At 41.8% G+C, this 16759-nt stretch overlaps 2 protein-coding genes across 6 annotated transcripts in view; one reads left to right on the forward strand and one right to left on the reverse strand.

Moving 5' to 3' along the window:
* vrk2 (VRK serine/threonine kinase 2) lies at nt 1–13167 on the forward strand. Of its 4 annotated transcripts, none has more exons than XM_072678145.1 (13): nt 1–631; nt 978–1033; nt 1498–1567; nt 2168–2255; nt 2370–2478; nt 3678–3770; nt 4057–4189; nt 7558–7678; nt 8104–8162; nt 9839–9996; nt 11857–11997; nt 12101–12259; nt 12486–13167. In XM_072678145.1, exons 1-13 carry the CDS (start codon nt 505–507, stop codon nt 12867–12869), a joined length of 1698 nt encoding a protein of 565 aa, XP_072534246.1. In that variant the 5' UTR covers nt 1–504; the 3' UTR covers nt 12870–13167. The 4 variants fall into 4 exon arrangements, with proteins under 4 accessions (XP_072534246.1, XP_072534242.1, XP_072534245.1 ...); XM_072678141.1 differs by having other exon boundaries at nt 9836–9996; nt 11854–11997; nt 12486–13164; XM_072678144.1 differs by having other exon boundaries at nt 9836–9996; nt 12486–13163.
* fancl (FA complementation group L) overlaps nt 10474–16759 on the reverse strand; it is a 24162-nt gene continuing 17876 nt past the window's right edge. Inside the window, exons 8-14 of one of the 2 annotated variants that reach the window (XM_072678147.1) lie at nt 16038–16188; nt 15866–15949; nt 14817–14862; nt 14399–14480; nt 13358–13474; nt 13137–13208; nt 10474–12998 (exon numbers count right to left, since the gene is read on the reverse strand). In XM_072678147.1, the coding sequence (XP_072534248.1) occupies nt 12963–12998; nt 13137–13208; nt 13358–13474; nt 14399–14480; nt 14817–14862; nt 15866–15949; nt 16038–16188 (588 nt within the window). In that variant the 3' untranslated portion in view covers nt 10474–12962. Of the gene's footprint in view, nt 12999–13136; nt 13209–13357; nt 13475–14398; nt 14505–14816; nt 14863–15865; nt 15950–16037; nt 16189–16759 lie in introns of both variants that reach the window. The other variant, XM_072678146.1, reaches the window with a different exon arrangement.

The raw sequence follows: 16759 nt of genomic DNA on the forward strand, positions 1-16759 counted from the left end.
GTCCGACTCTGGGGAAGTTTGAACATGCTCACCCTGTTAGCTAGCTGTCTGATACGCTGAGGAAACCGAGTATTCTTATGAATTCATATATTATATTTGAGGTTTGCGAATTATACATTCGCAAGTTGAGGTGGCGGTTAAAACACGGACAGTTACTGCGTAACAATTTAGGCTTGAGCCTGAACTGTCTACAGTCAGCAACCTGGAGCTAGCCAGCTAACTTCGCTAGCAGGCGCTTCTCCTTAAGAAGTGATGTTTCGGTTTTGCTCCTGTTGGTCAGTTTTGATTCGTGTGTCGGGTCGAACTTAACGAAGTTAGTTAGCTAGCACTAGCACTAGCTAGCTACCTTTCCGTTACAGATGTGTCTAAACCCACAGTAACAGTTCAGCTGCCTGGTATTGATTAATACAGATAATACAGATAGCTAGTTAGCACTAGTTGTTTGGAGAACGTCTTAGATCCACGGCAGTTGGATAATTGAGCGTTAGATTTGAGCTATTCGTGATGGCTCCCAAGAGAAAGCAGTTTCCTGATGAGCTGCCCGACGGCTGTATTTTGAGAGACACCGAAAAGAAGGAATGGCGTCTTGGCAAAATCATTGGCAAGGGTGGATTCGGACTGATTTATCTGGGTAATTCTTTGAACATTTCTGAGTTTAAAGGTGAAGAATAAACAGCCACAAACATGGATGTCTACAGCATTGGCTACCATAAACAACTGATTAGTAGACACATTTAATCCTAGGAATCATCCCTCATGTAGCTAATTGACTTAGTTTGACTTGGTCTGAACAAACAAGGTGATACAATAGGTTACTTTACAGTAATCAGTATTTCAGGGTGGACATTAGACTAGGCCGGATGATTCTGGAAATACCCATTTCTGTGTGGTGCAGGAATTCCCGTAATTTAACACAGAGGTTTCTGTATAGTTCTTTATTCACTCTTCATCTTTCTTTCCTTCTTCTTGTGTCACAGCTTCAGACTGTGTAAATGCTCCTGTACGAGAGGATACTGACTATGTGATTAAAGTCGTAAGTACAGTTTGCAAGATTTAAGTATCCTCAAATGGAGGAGAAAGAAATTTAAGAGACATCAGTTGAGCAGTTGAGAGTTTTGAGACCCACACTTTTTTTTTTTTTTTCACACGATATTGAAAGTTTAAATGAATAGGAAATTAGATGGGAGTGTCTGGTATGGCCCTCCTTTAAAACTTTAGTTCTAAGTTCATAACTCCATTTAGCATCACATTTGGTTTATTTAGTAAACATAAGGGAATATACTTTAACAGTGACTGTAACACAACTGTAACCCTGTTTTCACACCTTGCATTCTTTTTTTTCTCCCCTTAATGATTTTCTTATAGGTACCCTGTAGTCTATACTAGTGTACAGCTGTTATTAACAGCTGCTGAGATTCTGTTGCTATTTGAGTATGTATGGATCACTGTTTGCTGTGTGTAATTAATTTTCTCATAATGATTGGTTTTTACCTCCAGGAATTTTATGAAAATGGACCTTTGTTTACAGAGCTGAAGTTTTATCAAAGAGCAGCAAAACTGAATAATAGTAAGTTCTTCTATCTGTAATGTTCCCAATACATTGTTTTTGCATATAGTATACAGTCTAGGTTTTAAATATCGTTAAGTTATATTATAGAATATCCTAAAAATCATAGAAAAGCCATTAATTTTGCTGTAGTGAAATGCAAGAAGGAAGAAATGCGCTCTTAAGAGTAGCGTTAAATGAAAGTGCTGCAGACCACTTGTCTTCATCTGAGAGTTCTCACACTTGGAGTACATGTCACTGATGAAGAGGCTGTGGATGTAAATTAGCCTGGCTGGATGAATTAATAAGCCAAAGCAAACATGCACCTCTGTGGTCGTTAGTGCAATCCCAGCTTGTTTTAGCTCTAATTCAGAGAGAGTGACCAAATTACAGATAAAGATGCTGCTTTCTCCAAAGGGCCCTTGGCCACCTGTCAGTCTGGTGCATCGCCAGTCAGGACAGATTTCCCTCACGGCTAGATAAAAGTTTTGTTGTGTGTGTGTGTGTGTGTGTGCGCGTGTCTGCATGTGTGTATCAGACCGCTTCAGTGAACCAAAATGATTTCACTTTGATCTCAGGCCTGTCTGATGCTTATTCACCATTCATCATTCAATATTTTAGTGAACACATGGAAAAGATGCAAAGGACTCGATTTTCTGGGTATCCCAACCTACTGGGGCTCTGGACACTCTGAATGTAATGGAACAAGGTGCGTTTCGGGTTGTTTGTCCTTAAATTGATGATAACCTCAATAGTAGTGTAGACTTGTAATTACTCATTTGCTCTTTAGCAATGTCTTATAAGCTTGTTTGTCTGGGAGCAGATACAGGTTCATGGTGATGGACCGACTGGGTACTGACCTGCAGAAAGTGATTGTGGAAAATGGTGGACAACTGAGGAAGCAAACTGTGTTGCAGTTAGGTTGCCTCATGGTGAGTTATCTTCCGTACTTGGATTCATTAGGGCTGAGTGCAAAAGAATAGAAATGTTACCTGTACCTTCAGAGCTTAGATTGTGTTTATTATGCCCGTTTTAGCTTTCTAGTGTTGTTTCTTCATTTACACCAATGATCAGAAGTCACTAGTTTAATATGTGTCATTGTGTCAAGAAATTTCACCATGCACAACAGTTCGCTCATTTTATTCAACGTTTTATATACGTTTTATATATATTTGATGTACTAAATCCGCTTAAACAGGCCTAATTATGCTTTTTGTATGTGAACATGTGGTTGGTCAGTGTTCACAAAAACAACAATAAAATATCAGGATATTGCTCGCCCCTAATTAGCTCTGTCCCGATCAGGTTATTTTGCCCCCCAACCCAAGTCTCTTAATGCTAAGTATTGGCTGATACCGATTCAATTTCTGTGTTTGTATAACAATACAACCACACAGTCTAGATAGATTAGAAGATATGCTGCTAATTAATATTGAAGTAAAATCACTTTATTTTTAGTATCAGTTTCCATAATGACACATTAAGGACTGATTGAATTAGTTTAGTAGAGATTTTTTAATGACTTCTCAATATTTTATAGTGTGTTTAATAACTTATAATCCAGTCTGTTTGCATGTTCCATTGTTAAAATAGTTCCACACTACAAACTCTAACTACTCTAAATTCTCTTATTTACCTTTTAAGAAAGCTCAGAAGTGCTGCTGACAGGGTAATAATGTGCATAAATGGTCACAAGAACGGTGCTCTAAACACTGTGGTAAAGAATCTGAACTGGGGTATGATGATAACTGGATCAGATCGGGTCATCCCTACCCCTGACTATGTTTCTATAACGTTTTCTTACATTGGGAACATGCTTCATGTCTGTCGTATCATTGCTCATGTTTGGCACAATTCCTCTGTCTCACAGCACTAGTAAAATGTGAACTCAGTATGGCATTAGCATCTATGCACAAAACATCTCATTGTCAGGCCGTTTGGGCTTAGTACCATTACCATTTTCATTATAACGTGAAATAATCTTGGAGATGACCTATTGAATAGCCCTTGAGTCCACCCTAAACACTGTTCGCATACCTGCCTTCTGTCAGCAGTCATTACAGAGGGTCATTATGAGCTAGTTAAATTATTCATCTGTTAACCTTAGCCTTTGTCACTTTGCCCTCAACAGCTGGACGTGCTGGAATATATTCATGACAATGAATATGTCCATGCTGACATTAAGGGTGCCAATCTCTTACTGGGCCACAGAGACACAGACAAGGTTAGTCCATTCTTGTTTATATACTATATGTATATAGTATATATACAGAAAGCGACATGGAATTCATAAGAGTGATACTTTTACATAAAACACACTATGAATTTTAGTGTAGATTTAGTAACTTTGATTAGTGTTTGTGGTTAACAAGCACAGTTATGCTTCAAGAGTACTTTGACTTTTGACTTATTGTTGTTTTTTGCTTGCTTGTCAGCCATGTCACAGATGCACCTATTTGTACATTGTGCTAAGTGTCATAGGTGACCTATCATTTCTGTATCTCCTACAGGTATACTTGGCTGACTATGGTCTGTCATACAGATACTGCCCAAACGGAGAGCATAAAGAGTACAAAGAGAACCCAAAGAAAGGACACAATGGCACCATTGAGTACACAAGCATTGATGCACACAAAGGCGTAGGTAAAGCTGAATTCATGCATTTATTCCTTCATGCTGAGCCGGCACTGAGAGGGCTGAATGTGAATTACTCACAATTATCTGTGAATGTCTTTAACTGCTTCAATTGACGAGACTTTCCTCCTTTTAAAAGGATGTCCATTAAAAGAAGACTAAGATTTGTGCTTTTTTCTTTGGTTGTAATACTTGTATGAATCTGTGATGTGTGCAGTTCTCCCTCAAGCAAGGCCAGTGCATATAGATTCCACCCAGCATATCATGCTCTTAACTCCAGGTCAAGATATTGGAAACACATTAACTTGTAAATTGCATACAGTCTTTTTATTGGATATTGATCGCTTGGTCCATGTCTACCTGGCCAGACTTAATTCAACAATTCCCTAAATAGTTGAAGTCATAACCTGCATCTTGTATGCATTAACCATTAATTAAAGCTTTGATGTTTTGTTAGACTGGGACTCAAAGCCAATAACCTCGACTGCAAAATAGTGCAGACATTACAGAGGTTCAATACTAAATCTATGCCAGGCATAAGCTTGCTAATAGCCATGTTTCTGTTGCTGTCAGTCTTCGCCGTATATAAACAGCAAGATAGTTACTAATATTTATTGCTTAGTCAGCAATAAATAACTATCAAATGTAATATCTTTCATTAGTGGAGATGTGTTGGTGCATGGCCTAAACCAAGGTAATTGGACTATATATCCATGTACCATTTTGAAACCCTCACATCACACTTCATAAATTTGGTATGGTGTTTCAACTGTCTGTCATGGAGATGGCGTATTTGGAACATTGCTACATGAAATAATGAGCACAAAGTATTCTTGATCCCTTGTAGTTACGGTGTTGAGTCGAAATACATGACGTTCGATAAGTATCGAAGTAAATCACGCCGAGGTTCAGATGAAGGTCTGTCCGCATGTTCTTACTGCAGTTTGTTAACTTGCTCAGGGTTTTACATATGGTCCTCATTCCATCTCCCTGCTCCTTAGATGTATAGGCACCCACGGCGCATAAATCTTCCTGCATAAGGCAGTGTGTTGTAGTCCTGGGTCATGATAACATAAGAGCATGTATTAAGTAATGAGAGCGGCAGAAGAATGCCTACGCACTGACACAAGTTCACTTGCTAACCTCCTCTCAAAGACAGAAGTGACTCGTTTCGCCACTGTCATGACTGCCTGCGAATTGAACCCATGCCACCGTAGTGGACGTCTACTCGTCTAGGCTGTGGAAACTGACAGCTGTTGTGTAGGTCGTTAGCATCGAGTCGCCCCCGTAGATGAATGCAGATTGTGGAGTGTTCCTTTCCTTGTGGCCCCTGGCACCCCGTGTAGATGTTGATGTGTTACCATGGTGAGGAGCGCGGAGACAGGCACTCTGCTTCCCGCTGAACTCTGTGCTAAAGGCCTAATTATCACCTGTAGGGTTGAAGAGAAATGGCTGAAATTCAGAAGGAGAGGTTCAAGAGTTTGACACAGCACTTTAGGTAATTTGAATAACAATGGGCCATAATTATGAACAACAGCCTCGCATTGATGGAAGGTGTTGTGTCTGGCCTGGAATGCAACGTTCTCGTGGATCCTCATTTTAAAACTGAATCGGTGTCAGACCTGCCCAGCCAGCCCCCTTCCCCTTTCACGGAGGCATATGAAGTGCTAATAGCGTAAGTGCCGTATTTTATGCACTTAAGGCCAATATCTCCGTGTTAAGGCCTTCGAGGTTCAGAAAGAAGACCCACCGCATTTGTTACTAATATTTTTATTTATTTTTTTTTGTCCAAGGTCACTACCTTGTATCAAGACTTTTGAGGGAAAACTAATTTTGTGTTTGTTAAATTGCAGTGTTAGAAGCAGGAAAACTATAAATGTGCTGGCCTGTTGGGCCTGGCTGTGAGATTGGCTAACGGGCAAGAGCGCCTAATGGGCATGGCGAGATCAATGGCAGCCATGGATTTAGGCTGAGATTTTCCCCTTTGATGAAGGCAGTCAATAGGTAATTTCTCAGGAGATGGACTGCAGTTACAGTATTGAGTTGATAAACTCTCCAGGCACGAACAGACTGTGTGCTTTAATTTACCCTTATTGATGAAATCAAGCTGGAGTTTTTCATGAAGGGACCTGCTTAATATGATGTTGACTCACATTTGACCAAGACAGGAGAAATCCCTAGCAGTAAGTATATGGAATAATAATTCACAAATGATAGATAACATTACTCCAGACATGTATATCATAATCATGCCACTTTGAACTTATAATATATTGGTTATATATAAAGTAAAATTTTTAATTAAATAGTTGTGAGCACAGTGTTTTTGCAAATGTAGTCAGTCCTTGTAACTGACCAGTTTAGTGGAGCTCGGCACAGTGTAGGTCACAGTGCTGTTGTTACCATTGAAGGTGTGAATAGATTCAGTTAATCATATTGGAAATATGGGCTCCTTCACTCTTCTCTGCTACACTCTGTCAAAAGAAATTTCCTTTATCTGATGTTTTTAGCATGGTCAGGCTAAAGACAGATGCTGATCACATGATCTTGCACATTAAATAAAACAGGGGGTGACAAAAGATGTCCGAACTTCCTCTCTCTGGGTTCAGAAGTGGGAAAGAAATGGCTGGTAAAATCCTTTTCTGTTTATGTGTGTGAAGAAGTGTGTTTACACTAGATGGCAGTTGTGTAATGTGCTGCAGCTGAGGTTGGGGTGTAGGACATCCTATGCACGCGCACACACGTACACGCTGATCTGTGGGTCTCCTCTTAAGGCCAGCGCAGACCCCACGGAATCCAGTAACATGTGGGAACAATTTGGCCTCAGACATTTATTTCTTTGTTTTACTGCCTGGCTCTCTGGCGGAGAAAGTGTCGGGCCGGGCCATGGGCTGTCTGGATCATGTCAGAGGCCGTGAGTATCGGGTTCCTGGGACGAGCCGCCAGGCCAGACGAGTCGGAGAGGGGGGAGGGAGGATTTAAAGGTGTGTGTGTGTGGGGTAAGTGGGCAGGGGAGGAGTAAACTGACCCCCTCTTCCAACTCGCAGCTTTTCTCTGAAGGGCCCTGTTTGTCTATGAGACAGGCCAGAGCACCAGCTGAAAAAACAAAATACTCCTCTATCAGTATTCCCCTCTCTGTCTTTTTCATAAGGGCATATTTCAGTGGCCGATGGACAGGTCGTTTAATCAAAAGATTCTTTTTAAACTTGCTTTCCCGCCAGGTATTCATCTCTCTCTTTCTCTTTCTCTCTCTCTCTCTCTCTCTCTCTCTCTCTTATTCTCCTTATCCCACTAATCCTCCCCTCCCCTCTTTTATTTATCTCCTTACCTTCTCCCTTCATGCTCCTCCCCACTCTCTACCCCCCACCCCCCTGCAGCCTCGTCCAGACGAGGGGACATGGAGGTGCTGGGCTACTGCCTGCTCCATTGGCAGTGCGGAACTCTGCCCTGGCTCTCAGTGCTCAGGAATCCAGCGCAGGTCCAGGAGGCCAAGGCCAAGTACGCAACCTTCCCCTGCCCCCTCCTCCAGCCCACCACAGGCCCAAAAACAGCATTCTACTGTGTGTAATGGCTGCTGATCAGAGGCTTACAGCTGTCTGTGGTTATTCAACCCAAAGTATTCCCTGAACTGCTTTGGTAAAGTATCAAGAGGTGTAGCTGGCAAAAGACATGGAGAACTTTATTGCCTAAATGCCTTTTTCTCTCATTTTTATACGTAACTTTTGGGCATATTATATTTGAAGAAATAGAACAGAAAGATACAGGGTTGTATTTTGACTTTGAGGGTCTCAGTAACTATGCAGTTCAGTCTGTGACAGAGATGAGTAGATCAACAGTGTCCCATGCGGTCTTGTCCTGCAGAAAAAAACCCTAAATCTTTTGTAACTATTGGCTAACCCCTCTATATTCTCTATTGACCTTAGGCTAATTGCTGACCTGCCGGACTCGGTTATCCAAATGTCTTCCTCTGGCTCCACTACAGGTAAGAAAGAGGTAGAGAGTAAGTGGTCTGCACATACACTTGTTCACTCTATGATCAACAAGGGGTGGCTGAGAGACTGAGCCACCCTGCCTCTCTTCCATCAGCAGACCATAGCAGCTCTGCATTATCTTTACCCCTCGCACAGAGCGAGAGGGCATGCATGTCTCCTGAATAGAGGCTTTGTGATCTATGATTATGATGAGGTCCTATTCCCCCCCAACCTTGAGAGGCTGGCTGCAGCTGGACCAGAGAGATAAGGCTTCCAACATGCATCAATGCCGTGCATGTGATATACATTCAGTTAGTCTGCCACAAAGATGCTGCATACTGGTCTAGTGCTGCAGGCAGCTTATTTATTATAGTGAAGAATGGAAAGTAGCCGTATTAGATGCACATTTGTGTGCATGTTTGAATAGTGGGGCTCATTCACTGTTATGTTCTTGTCAAGGTCTGTGTGAAGGTGTGATCAGGGGCGGATTTAGTGAGTTTGGGGCCCTAGGCAACAGACAGAAATGGGCGCCCCACCCCCCTGAAACACATTTTAAAATTTATTCATTTTGTACTTTGTGTCACCAACCTGACTCTAACTTTTACTTTACATTTATGTAGCGACAGGCCCAGTGTAGCTTGCAAAATAAACTAGAATGTGACCCCGCAAGCCTCATCGACTCTTATTGGCTCCATGCACAGTTTGTACGCTATTTTTGGGCAGGATTCTGTTTTTGGTAAATGAGTCATGTTGGTTTTAGAGATCACTTGAGTTTTGGTAGTCATCTTGGCTGTCTTCACCAGTGTTGTTTACTATAATCGGGAGTGTCAGAAGTGCAGCCAGTTTTTTTTATTTCTTTTTTTATTTGTTTGTAGAATTTTCCCCTTTTTTCCTTCAAATTTAGTGCTGCCAATTAGTTCGTAACTCCCCCTAGCACTAGCAATGTTTCAGACAATAGGAGGGTAAGAACTCCTCCCAAGCCAGCCACCGCCACCATTTGAACTGCCGCCAATGCGGCACTGCCAAACAGCTGACACGCATGGAGGAAAGGGCCGGGAACAGAAACAGACGCCGGCCAACATTGCCTAAGAGTAAGGACGACAAAGAGCACCATTGACCCACCCGGAGATAATAAGATAATAAGACAATTGTGTTATTTTGGACTCCGGCTGCTGATGGCAAAGTGGCATGGCTCGGGATTCGAACTTGTGACCCCTTGGCCATAGCGGTACCGCATAATTTTTTCACAGAAGTTTGACAGTCAGAGCTGTCTACAATAACATTAATGCCCTGAAAATTATACAGAAACTTTTATTCCAGAAATTGTTTTTACTTCAGCATAAAATTTTCATAGGGCTCTTGACCTATAGGGGCCATGGGTGGCTGCATACTTTCACCCAGTGATAAAACTGATTAGCACTCAGTATGGTGCTTTTTTCTGGTGTTCCCTCTGAAAGAAAATCCACTGATCCACTGGTGACGCTTAACTCCAGCTTCATCATGTGTCTTCAGTCATATACAATTCTCTTACAAATATGGACACCAAAACAACTTTGGCCCACTTATTAAATATGCAAATGTGCTATTATTTAAGATGTGACCAGATCTAGATCTAGAGAATTGGACAGAAACAGGAATCCATAACATCATTCCCAGCTTTTATTTCTTCTTTGAATTCCTTCAGCAGAAATAGCCAGGTTCCTTCTTAGCGTGAGAGCTCTGGGATACAAAGACAGGCCAGACTACCAGGCCCTGAGGAAGGTCCTGTTAGAGGCTGGGCTGTGGGGCCCCCTGGACCTCTCCAGACCGAGAGCAGTGGAGACAGCCAGACCTGCCACAAACAGGGTGAGTGTGAAATGCTTTGGCCTGCAAGTGCTCCTGCCTTAATAGGGACCATATGAGCAAGGGCTGCAGCATGTAGAGCAGTCTGTGGGCTGCGGCAGATTTATCTGTCTGGGAGAAAGCAGGAGATGCTCAGGTTTGAGAACCCTCCACTGACCTCTTCCCATGCAAGCTAACTCCCACTCCTGCACTGAGCAGCACAGAATCCAGCAGGCAGTGCAGGCCCGCTAGCTGCCATGGAGGTAGAGTGGAGGAGAGTGGAGATTTACAGAGTGGTGACAGTCTCAGAGCTGTCTAAAGCCTTCAGCTTGGAGCTCCAGCTCCCTGCCGCATCATCAGTGTGAGAGCCATTTAATTAAAGCCTCCTTATTTATAGTAATCATATACATGGTGGAGATTGTATTTTAACAGATGTATGTGTATTGCACATTAAACAGCTCAAAAAACATTGTATACAAATTATTAAACTCTTCCCAACTCTTTGAGATGCAGAATTATGGTGGGAAGAAGCGAGAATGGTGCTTCTTTCCATCTGTACGGATAAATGAGGCGGTGAATCTTGACCGGGTGTCATAGGTTAACCTCTGCTGACCTTGCCGAAGGGCTTATTGCCTGTCAAGAGGTCTGGAGTGGAGGCCTTCATTCTGTATGAATCACTTTCCCACCGATCACAGCTAACTTGAACCACTGAACTCTATGAAAGCACAAGCAGACCAATTTGAAGCTATTGAATACACACATTTTACTGAGGCCAAGAGATCAGCAGTTAGAATTACAGTGGATTTTTTTTTCTTTGCCTCTCATTTCCATTTGGAAGTGTCCAGTGGTTTGATCCATGCTTAAAGAGATGTTGAAGCTTGAGAAGGACTAGTAAATAGGCACAACATTTGAGAATGTAATTTAATGGCTCCTTGTGTCCTTGTATCACAGCCACTTTTCACTATATCATTGGTTGTTGCTTGATTTTTGACTGACAAGAGCACTGAATATGAAATATGGAGGATACAAGAAATGATCTGAATAATGTGGGTCAAATTAAGGCATTAAAGACCTGTTATTTAAAGCAGTGGTAAGTACAATGGGTTACAGAGGCAAGGCATGGGAAACTGGTGATGTTAAAAGGATTGTGGCACTTTAAATAGAATGTCATACTGTAGGCATCGGTGTTGAATGTTGTAGCCTTGTTCTTCCTTTGGCAATGAAAATGTTGCTGCCACTGACATTTCAGGTAAATTATTGTATGCACTATATTGTTAACATGGCATACACACTGAAAATCATCACGATGGAATGCATAGAGGCAGTGAAAGAGATTGTGTCTCTTTCTGACCTTGGCCAAACCTCCTGCACAGATGGAAAAGATCAGTGTCAACACTATGGGCATTAAGATTTGAATCCCTCCTTTTCTTTGTAGTAATATTTTCTTAGTGGTTTCTGTTCATCTCCTTCTGGAGGGTCAAGCTCCAGTTCCTTTGAATAAAATTTAAAACAACACCATCAATGTCACCCTTGTGTCTCAGCTCTCCTGTAAGAGAGTCAGGCCAGGAGAGGTATGCAGCTTCTAACGCTACTCCAACGCTCATGGAGTTTATTTTGCCTACACCTGACCTCAGCAGTGATCTGTGGCCAAATTTAGTTTGGAGTGTTGCCACCTCAGGGAGAGCACTGAGTATCATTAATCAGGAGAGGTCCTCTACTCTCAGGATCCAGGTCAGGGTGAGAGCACAAAGGAGAGCGAGCTTACAGACAAGAGCAAGGGCTCATGCAGTTATCAGGGTTTGGTTTATACTAATTTCTTTGAAGTTGAGTAGCTTCAGATGCAATATTCTAAATTGTGTGTTCTCATGCCATTATCCATAGAAGAATGGAAGTCAAGCCAGGTCTTCAGTGAGATCAACCAGACCAGATCCGGTCACTGAGGAGGAAGATAAAAAGGCTAAAATGAGATCCATACCAGCCAAAGTTCGCTACAGAGCACAAGGAGAGTCAAAGACCATTGAGCAGGTGATGGATAAAATGAAGCTACTTTTGTACCCCTGAAGAGACTTCTTTGGTCATGAAAACAATCAGATGGATCCTGCTCATTATTCCTAACTTTTTACCACAGGAACCATGGAAAGCTATACCAGCAGCTAGAAAACCTGCTAAATCTATACCTGTGGCCGAATGCAGTGACGAAGAGTACAAGGATAAAGATGATCTTTTGCTGCCAAGCATCCCCCCCAAAGCACGAGGAGGCAGAAAGCAAAGACAAAAACATGAAAAAGTAATGCATGCCACATGAACAACACCAACTAATTGACACAGCAAGCAAACTTTAATTATATGAAAATACTGTATGATATGTATATGGTGTGTAAGGCCAATAAAGTATTTATAAAACAAAATATATATATAATTTTTTTGATATGCTACAGTAACACTTTTACTAACTCTGGCATGGAAAATACTATACACCCTTTGCTATCTTTATGTTTGTGGCAAAAAAAAAGGTGGCTTCAGTATCCGCAGCCATGATGACAGATGAGGCCTGGCTGGCAACGAGAAGAGGACAGCGAGACCGAAAGCTTCGCTCAGGGTTGAGCTGTGATGTCAGTGACCACTGGGAAAGAAATAGTCACTCTTGTGGTGACTACTGCACAGGACCGGATGACGAGGACTACTGGGAGAAACCTAACCAGAACCATAACTGCTGGGATGAAATCGACTATAATGGACAGCAGTGGAGTAGTGATTATATGTACAAAGATGTCTGGAACAGGCACAATAACAGCAATAATTTACAGAACATGAATCATGCACACTGGAGCCTTAAAATGTATGCAGGCCTAGTCACTGTTGTGCTCCTAATTATGGTGGTTGCAATTATTTTTTAAACACTGTTCAACCCTGATCTTCCAGGATCAAGAACTTCATTTCTTATGGTTCTGGTTTAGCACCGCACTGAAATGGATTTGCTGTGGTGCAGGTTATGATTTTTCAATGGCCATTTTCACTGTGATGGGCTGAAAGAAAATTCATAAGCATTGTTTATATTGATTGCAAATGCATGCATATATGTAGACAAACATTTAAAATAAAATGGCGGTTTCAAGGACTGAATGCTGAGTAAAAGAAAGTTTTGTAAAGAGATGGGCTGTTACCTTACTGCAGTAAGGACATTCCCCGAACACAAGATTAAAGCTCTGGCGACTGGTGGGCAAACCTCTCAGCCACTATGACAACAACAGAGTGAGGTCAGTACATAATGTGAGATGGACACTTGTTGTGGTAATTATTCTAATAGCAGTCTGGTCATACCTTGTATGTAATAGACAATCTGAGGTTAGAAAATGTTATGACTGATAAATCGCTGTGTATTCACCTCATAGAGACAGGCCTGATGAAATGGTTGCCCACAGCGGGGGTCATTGCAGACTTGATCCGGGATGGCAGAATCAAGGCGATAAGCATAGCAGATGCCACACTCAACACTGAAGCTCTGATACAAAGACACCAGGCACATCTTTATTAGATGGTATTTTAAAATAGGAGTTGAAAGTCAGCTGCACAGCTCATCAGAAAAAGATCAGGTTTTTCGTTCTCAATTTTTGACTGAGTTCTGTGGTACCTAGGAGGTTCTGTTAACAGATTCTGAGCGTATCCCCAATCCCTCCCCCCTCCCAAAAAATCCTTCCACCTGAAATCTGCATCTACTTATTGCCCTTTCCACCAATCTCTCATCTTTCTTTTCCTGCTAGCTGAGGGGCTGTAATGCATGGGGGTTCATATTTGTTTCCACAGGGCGAGAAGACTCAGGTGGGCTTATCAACCCTGTGTGTACTTGACCCCCACTTCACAGAATCCTCCTCCTTAGCAAGATGCCAAACTGAGACTGGAGAGCCTTCATACATCTTCCCCCATACCCAGTTTTCTGCTCTTCTCTTCTCTACTCTACTCCCCTCCACTCCACTCTCTGTTTGCATATTGCTTTTCAGATAATTAGAGGCTTTTTTTTTCTTTTTTCAAGCAATCCATTAAAAGGATGGCAGGTAAAATTTAAACATCTGGTCAAGTAAACTTTTCGCTCTTCAGAATGTTAATGACGGCCAAGCATTAATCAGTGGTGCAGACTGCAAATAAACATAGCGCCCTTTCAACCCACCAGCCGTCACACACGCACGCACACACAAAAAAGATAAATTGTGGATCTATGATTAAACAGCTCTTGATAGTGCTGAGGATTCTGCCACCTTTGTTATTGTAATGATCTTATCTGTAAACAACCCAATTAAAGGAAATCTGTATCCACCTCTACCGATGAAAAAGGGGAAGGGAAAAAAAAAAATCTTGCAAACCTCAAATGTGATTGCTCTGTGCAACTAATTATAAGTGGCGGTGTGTGACATGAAAATATGCAACGTACAGATTTTTCGTGGGTGGCAGGCGACGGGAATTCTATCTCCATAACATCCTTCATATTCTGTAGGACACTGCAGTCAGGGTTCCTGAGAGAAGAGGAGAAATCAGACCTGCATGTAATAATTAAACCCATGCCAACAAAGATGTGGTAGAATAATGAATACGATTCAACGATTAGCACCCAGAAAAGGCCCACATTCCACTGTGCAAACTGATGTTATGGTTAAGGTATGGTTTATAGCACCTACTTGTTTTACACTGTATTATGGACATTCACATGGAGAAATATGGCTGTGTCTCTAACCATTTGCTAAATATTAAGAATTGGGTTTTTTTTTGCCTTTTTTTTCATGGACTTTGTCCTTTCTTTGCGCAGCAAGCTGCAATCAGGACAAAGCAGTCAGTAATTACGATGTCCTTACCATAAATGCATGTTAGCATTCAGCTTATTCCTCAGGGGGGTGACCACTGCAAGGCACAAGCAAAATAACAATAACTGCACTGTGGCTTGTTCGCCACAAGATATTCCTAATATTTCAAATTGTTTTATGACAGCAAATATCTTTAGTTACGTCCCATAATATTAACCACATACAAGCAACATAAATCGCATCAATCAAGCAGAGTGTAGAAAAACAAGCCTGAGGGAGTGTTCTATATGAAGGCAAGACCTGTGCTCGCCTCCTAATGTACCAAAGCAGTTTCAATTAACTGCACCTCATCTCTCATTCGGTGCCCGTCACCTGATTGTAGTGCACTGACAGACAATGCGCAGCCATGTCATTTCTTACCACTAATCTTTACTCGAGCTTAGAAATGCCACGGCAGAGCGACGGCAGAGCTGGGAATTTCCTACTGTGACAAACAGTCTGATGGAGAGGGAAATATTCAAATAATTCACATAAAACGTGCTCATCACGGCTGTTCCACCCCGAGAGATCAATCTGGGAGGAATGCGATAGCCGCTCCCTCTGTTTGTCATTTGTAAATGCAAAAAGCAATATTTCTGTCTGACCCCTCGCTCGGAGGGTCCACGTCTGCCACTGTCTTGACTATTGAAGTGTGGATTTAATATCAATGAATAACATTGCTAGGCAACCAACAATATGTTCTGTGTGCCATTGTTAGCCAAGCATGACCTTGGATTTAAAGAAACAATCACAGAGGCTTAAATACTGCAAACTGACCTCAATTCCAGCAAAATCTCACTCAGAATCTAGAAGGACATTATACTGCAAACATTTTGTAGCTTGTCAGCATGGCCAATCCTACTGTAGCAATCCTGTGTTTGAAGCATTTACGGGATGTCCACTTACGAAGCAAGGTAATTGAAAAATAAAAGAATAAATAGGGTTGACGGAAATGGTTTTTGCCATATGTGTAATGCCATTCAAGCAGACCAAACAGATCATTTTAACTGTATGGATATATATTTAAGCTAGGTAGATTTGGAGATATGAAACATACTCACCATGCTCAGCTCCAAGCAGGCAGCATTCTGGCAACATCTTGGGATGTCTGGGATCAATCTCAAGCTTTATGGAGACATTGTTTCCTTGGGACACAGAGTCAGAGTTCAGCAGCTGTGATCTTATAGTAGCAAAGTAGCAAACCAGAGACCAGTGAAAGGGGACGAAGTTTACCAATGGCTATTCTCCGCATGGAGTCTGCTCTGGTGGGTTTTTCAGGTTCCAGCACCCAAGTGTGCTCATCGATCTCGTCCAGCACTGCCCAGAACTCAGCCAAGGCCTCCACAATCAGCAGGAATTGGCTATGGACATGAGCTAGAGTGCTCTGTGTGAAGCAGAGAGGACAGAATATCAATGTTTTTGACAACTACTAGCAAGAGTACTGCATATGTTCAATCAGTCATCACGCTTGTATGCATTACAAAACAAAACTAAGAATCCCAAAATTATGGTTTCTAGATTTTTGAAAGCTAACCTGCTCATCACAGCTAGCTGTAACTGTTTACCATCAAGCAAAGCTAGTCGGTGAATGTCATTCCTTGCTACGCAAGATTAAGTGACCAGTAACTCAACAGTGGTCCTTCACAGCAGTAAGTCATTTATTACTGTAGGCTGTGTTAAAATATTAATCCATTCAATAACCCAGCCACACAGCAGTGAATCAGGAGCCTGAATTTACAGCATGTGTTTTCTGGGGGTATTTAACATCTAAGATAGGAAACATCTTATTTCTACGACACATTAATGGTTACTTGTATCCCATCCATTTTAAATTTAAGTGTGGAACAAGTGTGGAACATCTGAAGCAAAAAAACAGGCACAGACAAGGGTTAGGAAAGCTTTGTTGAAACACTTGGTGTAAACAATGACAACAATTCAAGCTTTACAATAAGCAG

The sequence above is a fragment of the Salminus brasiliensis genome, chromosome 4 (assembly GCF_030463535.1).
Source record: "Salminus brasiliensis chromosome 4, fSalBra1.hap2, whole genome shotgun sequence".
NCBI lineage: Eukaryota > Metazoa > Chordata > Actinopteri > Characiformes > Bryconidae > Salminus > Salminus brasiliensis.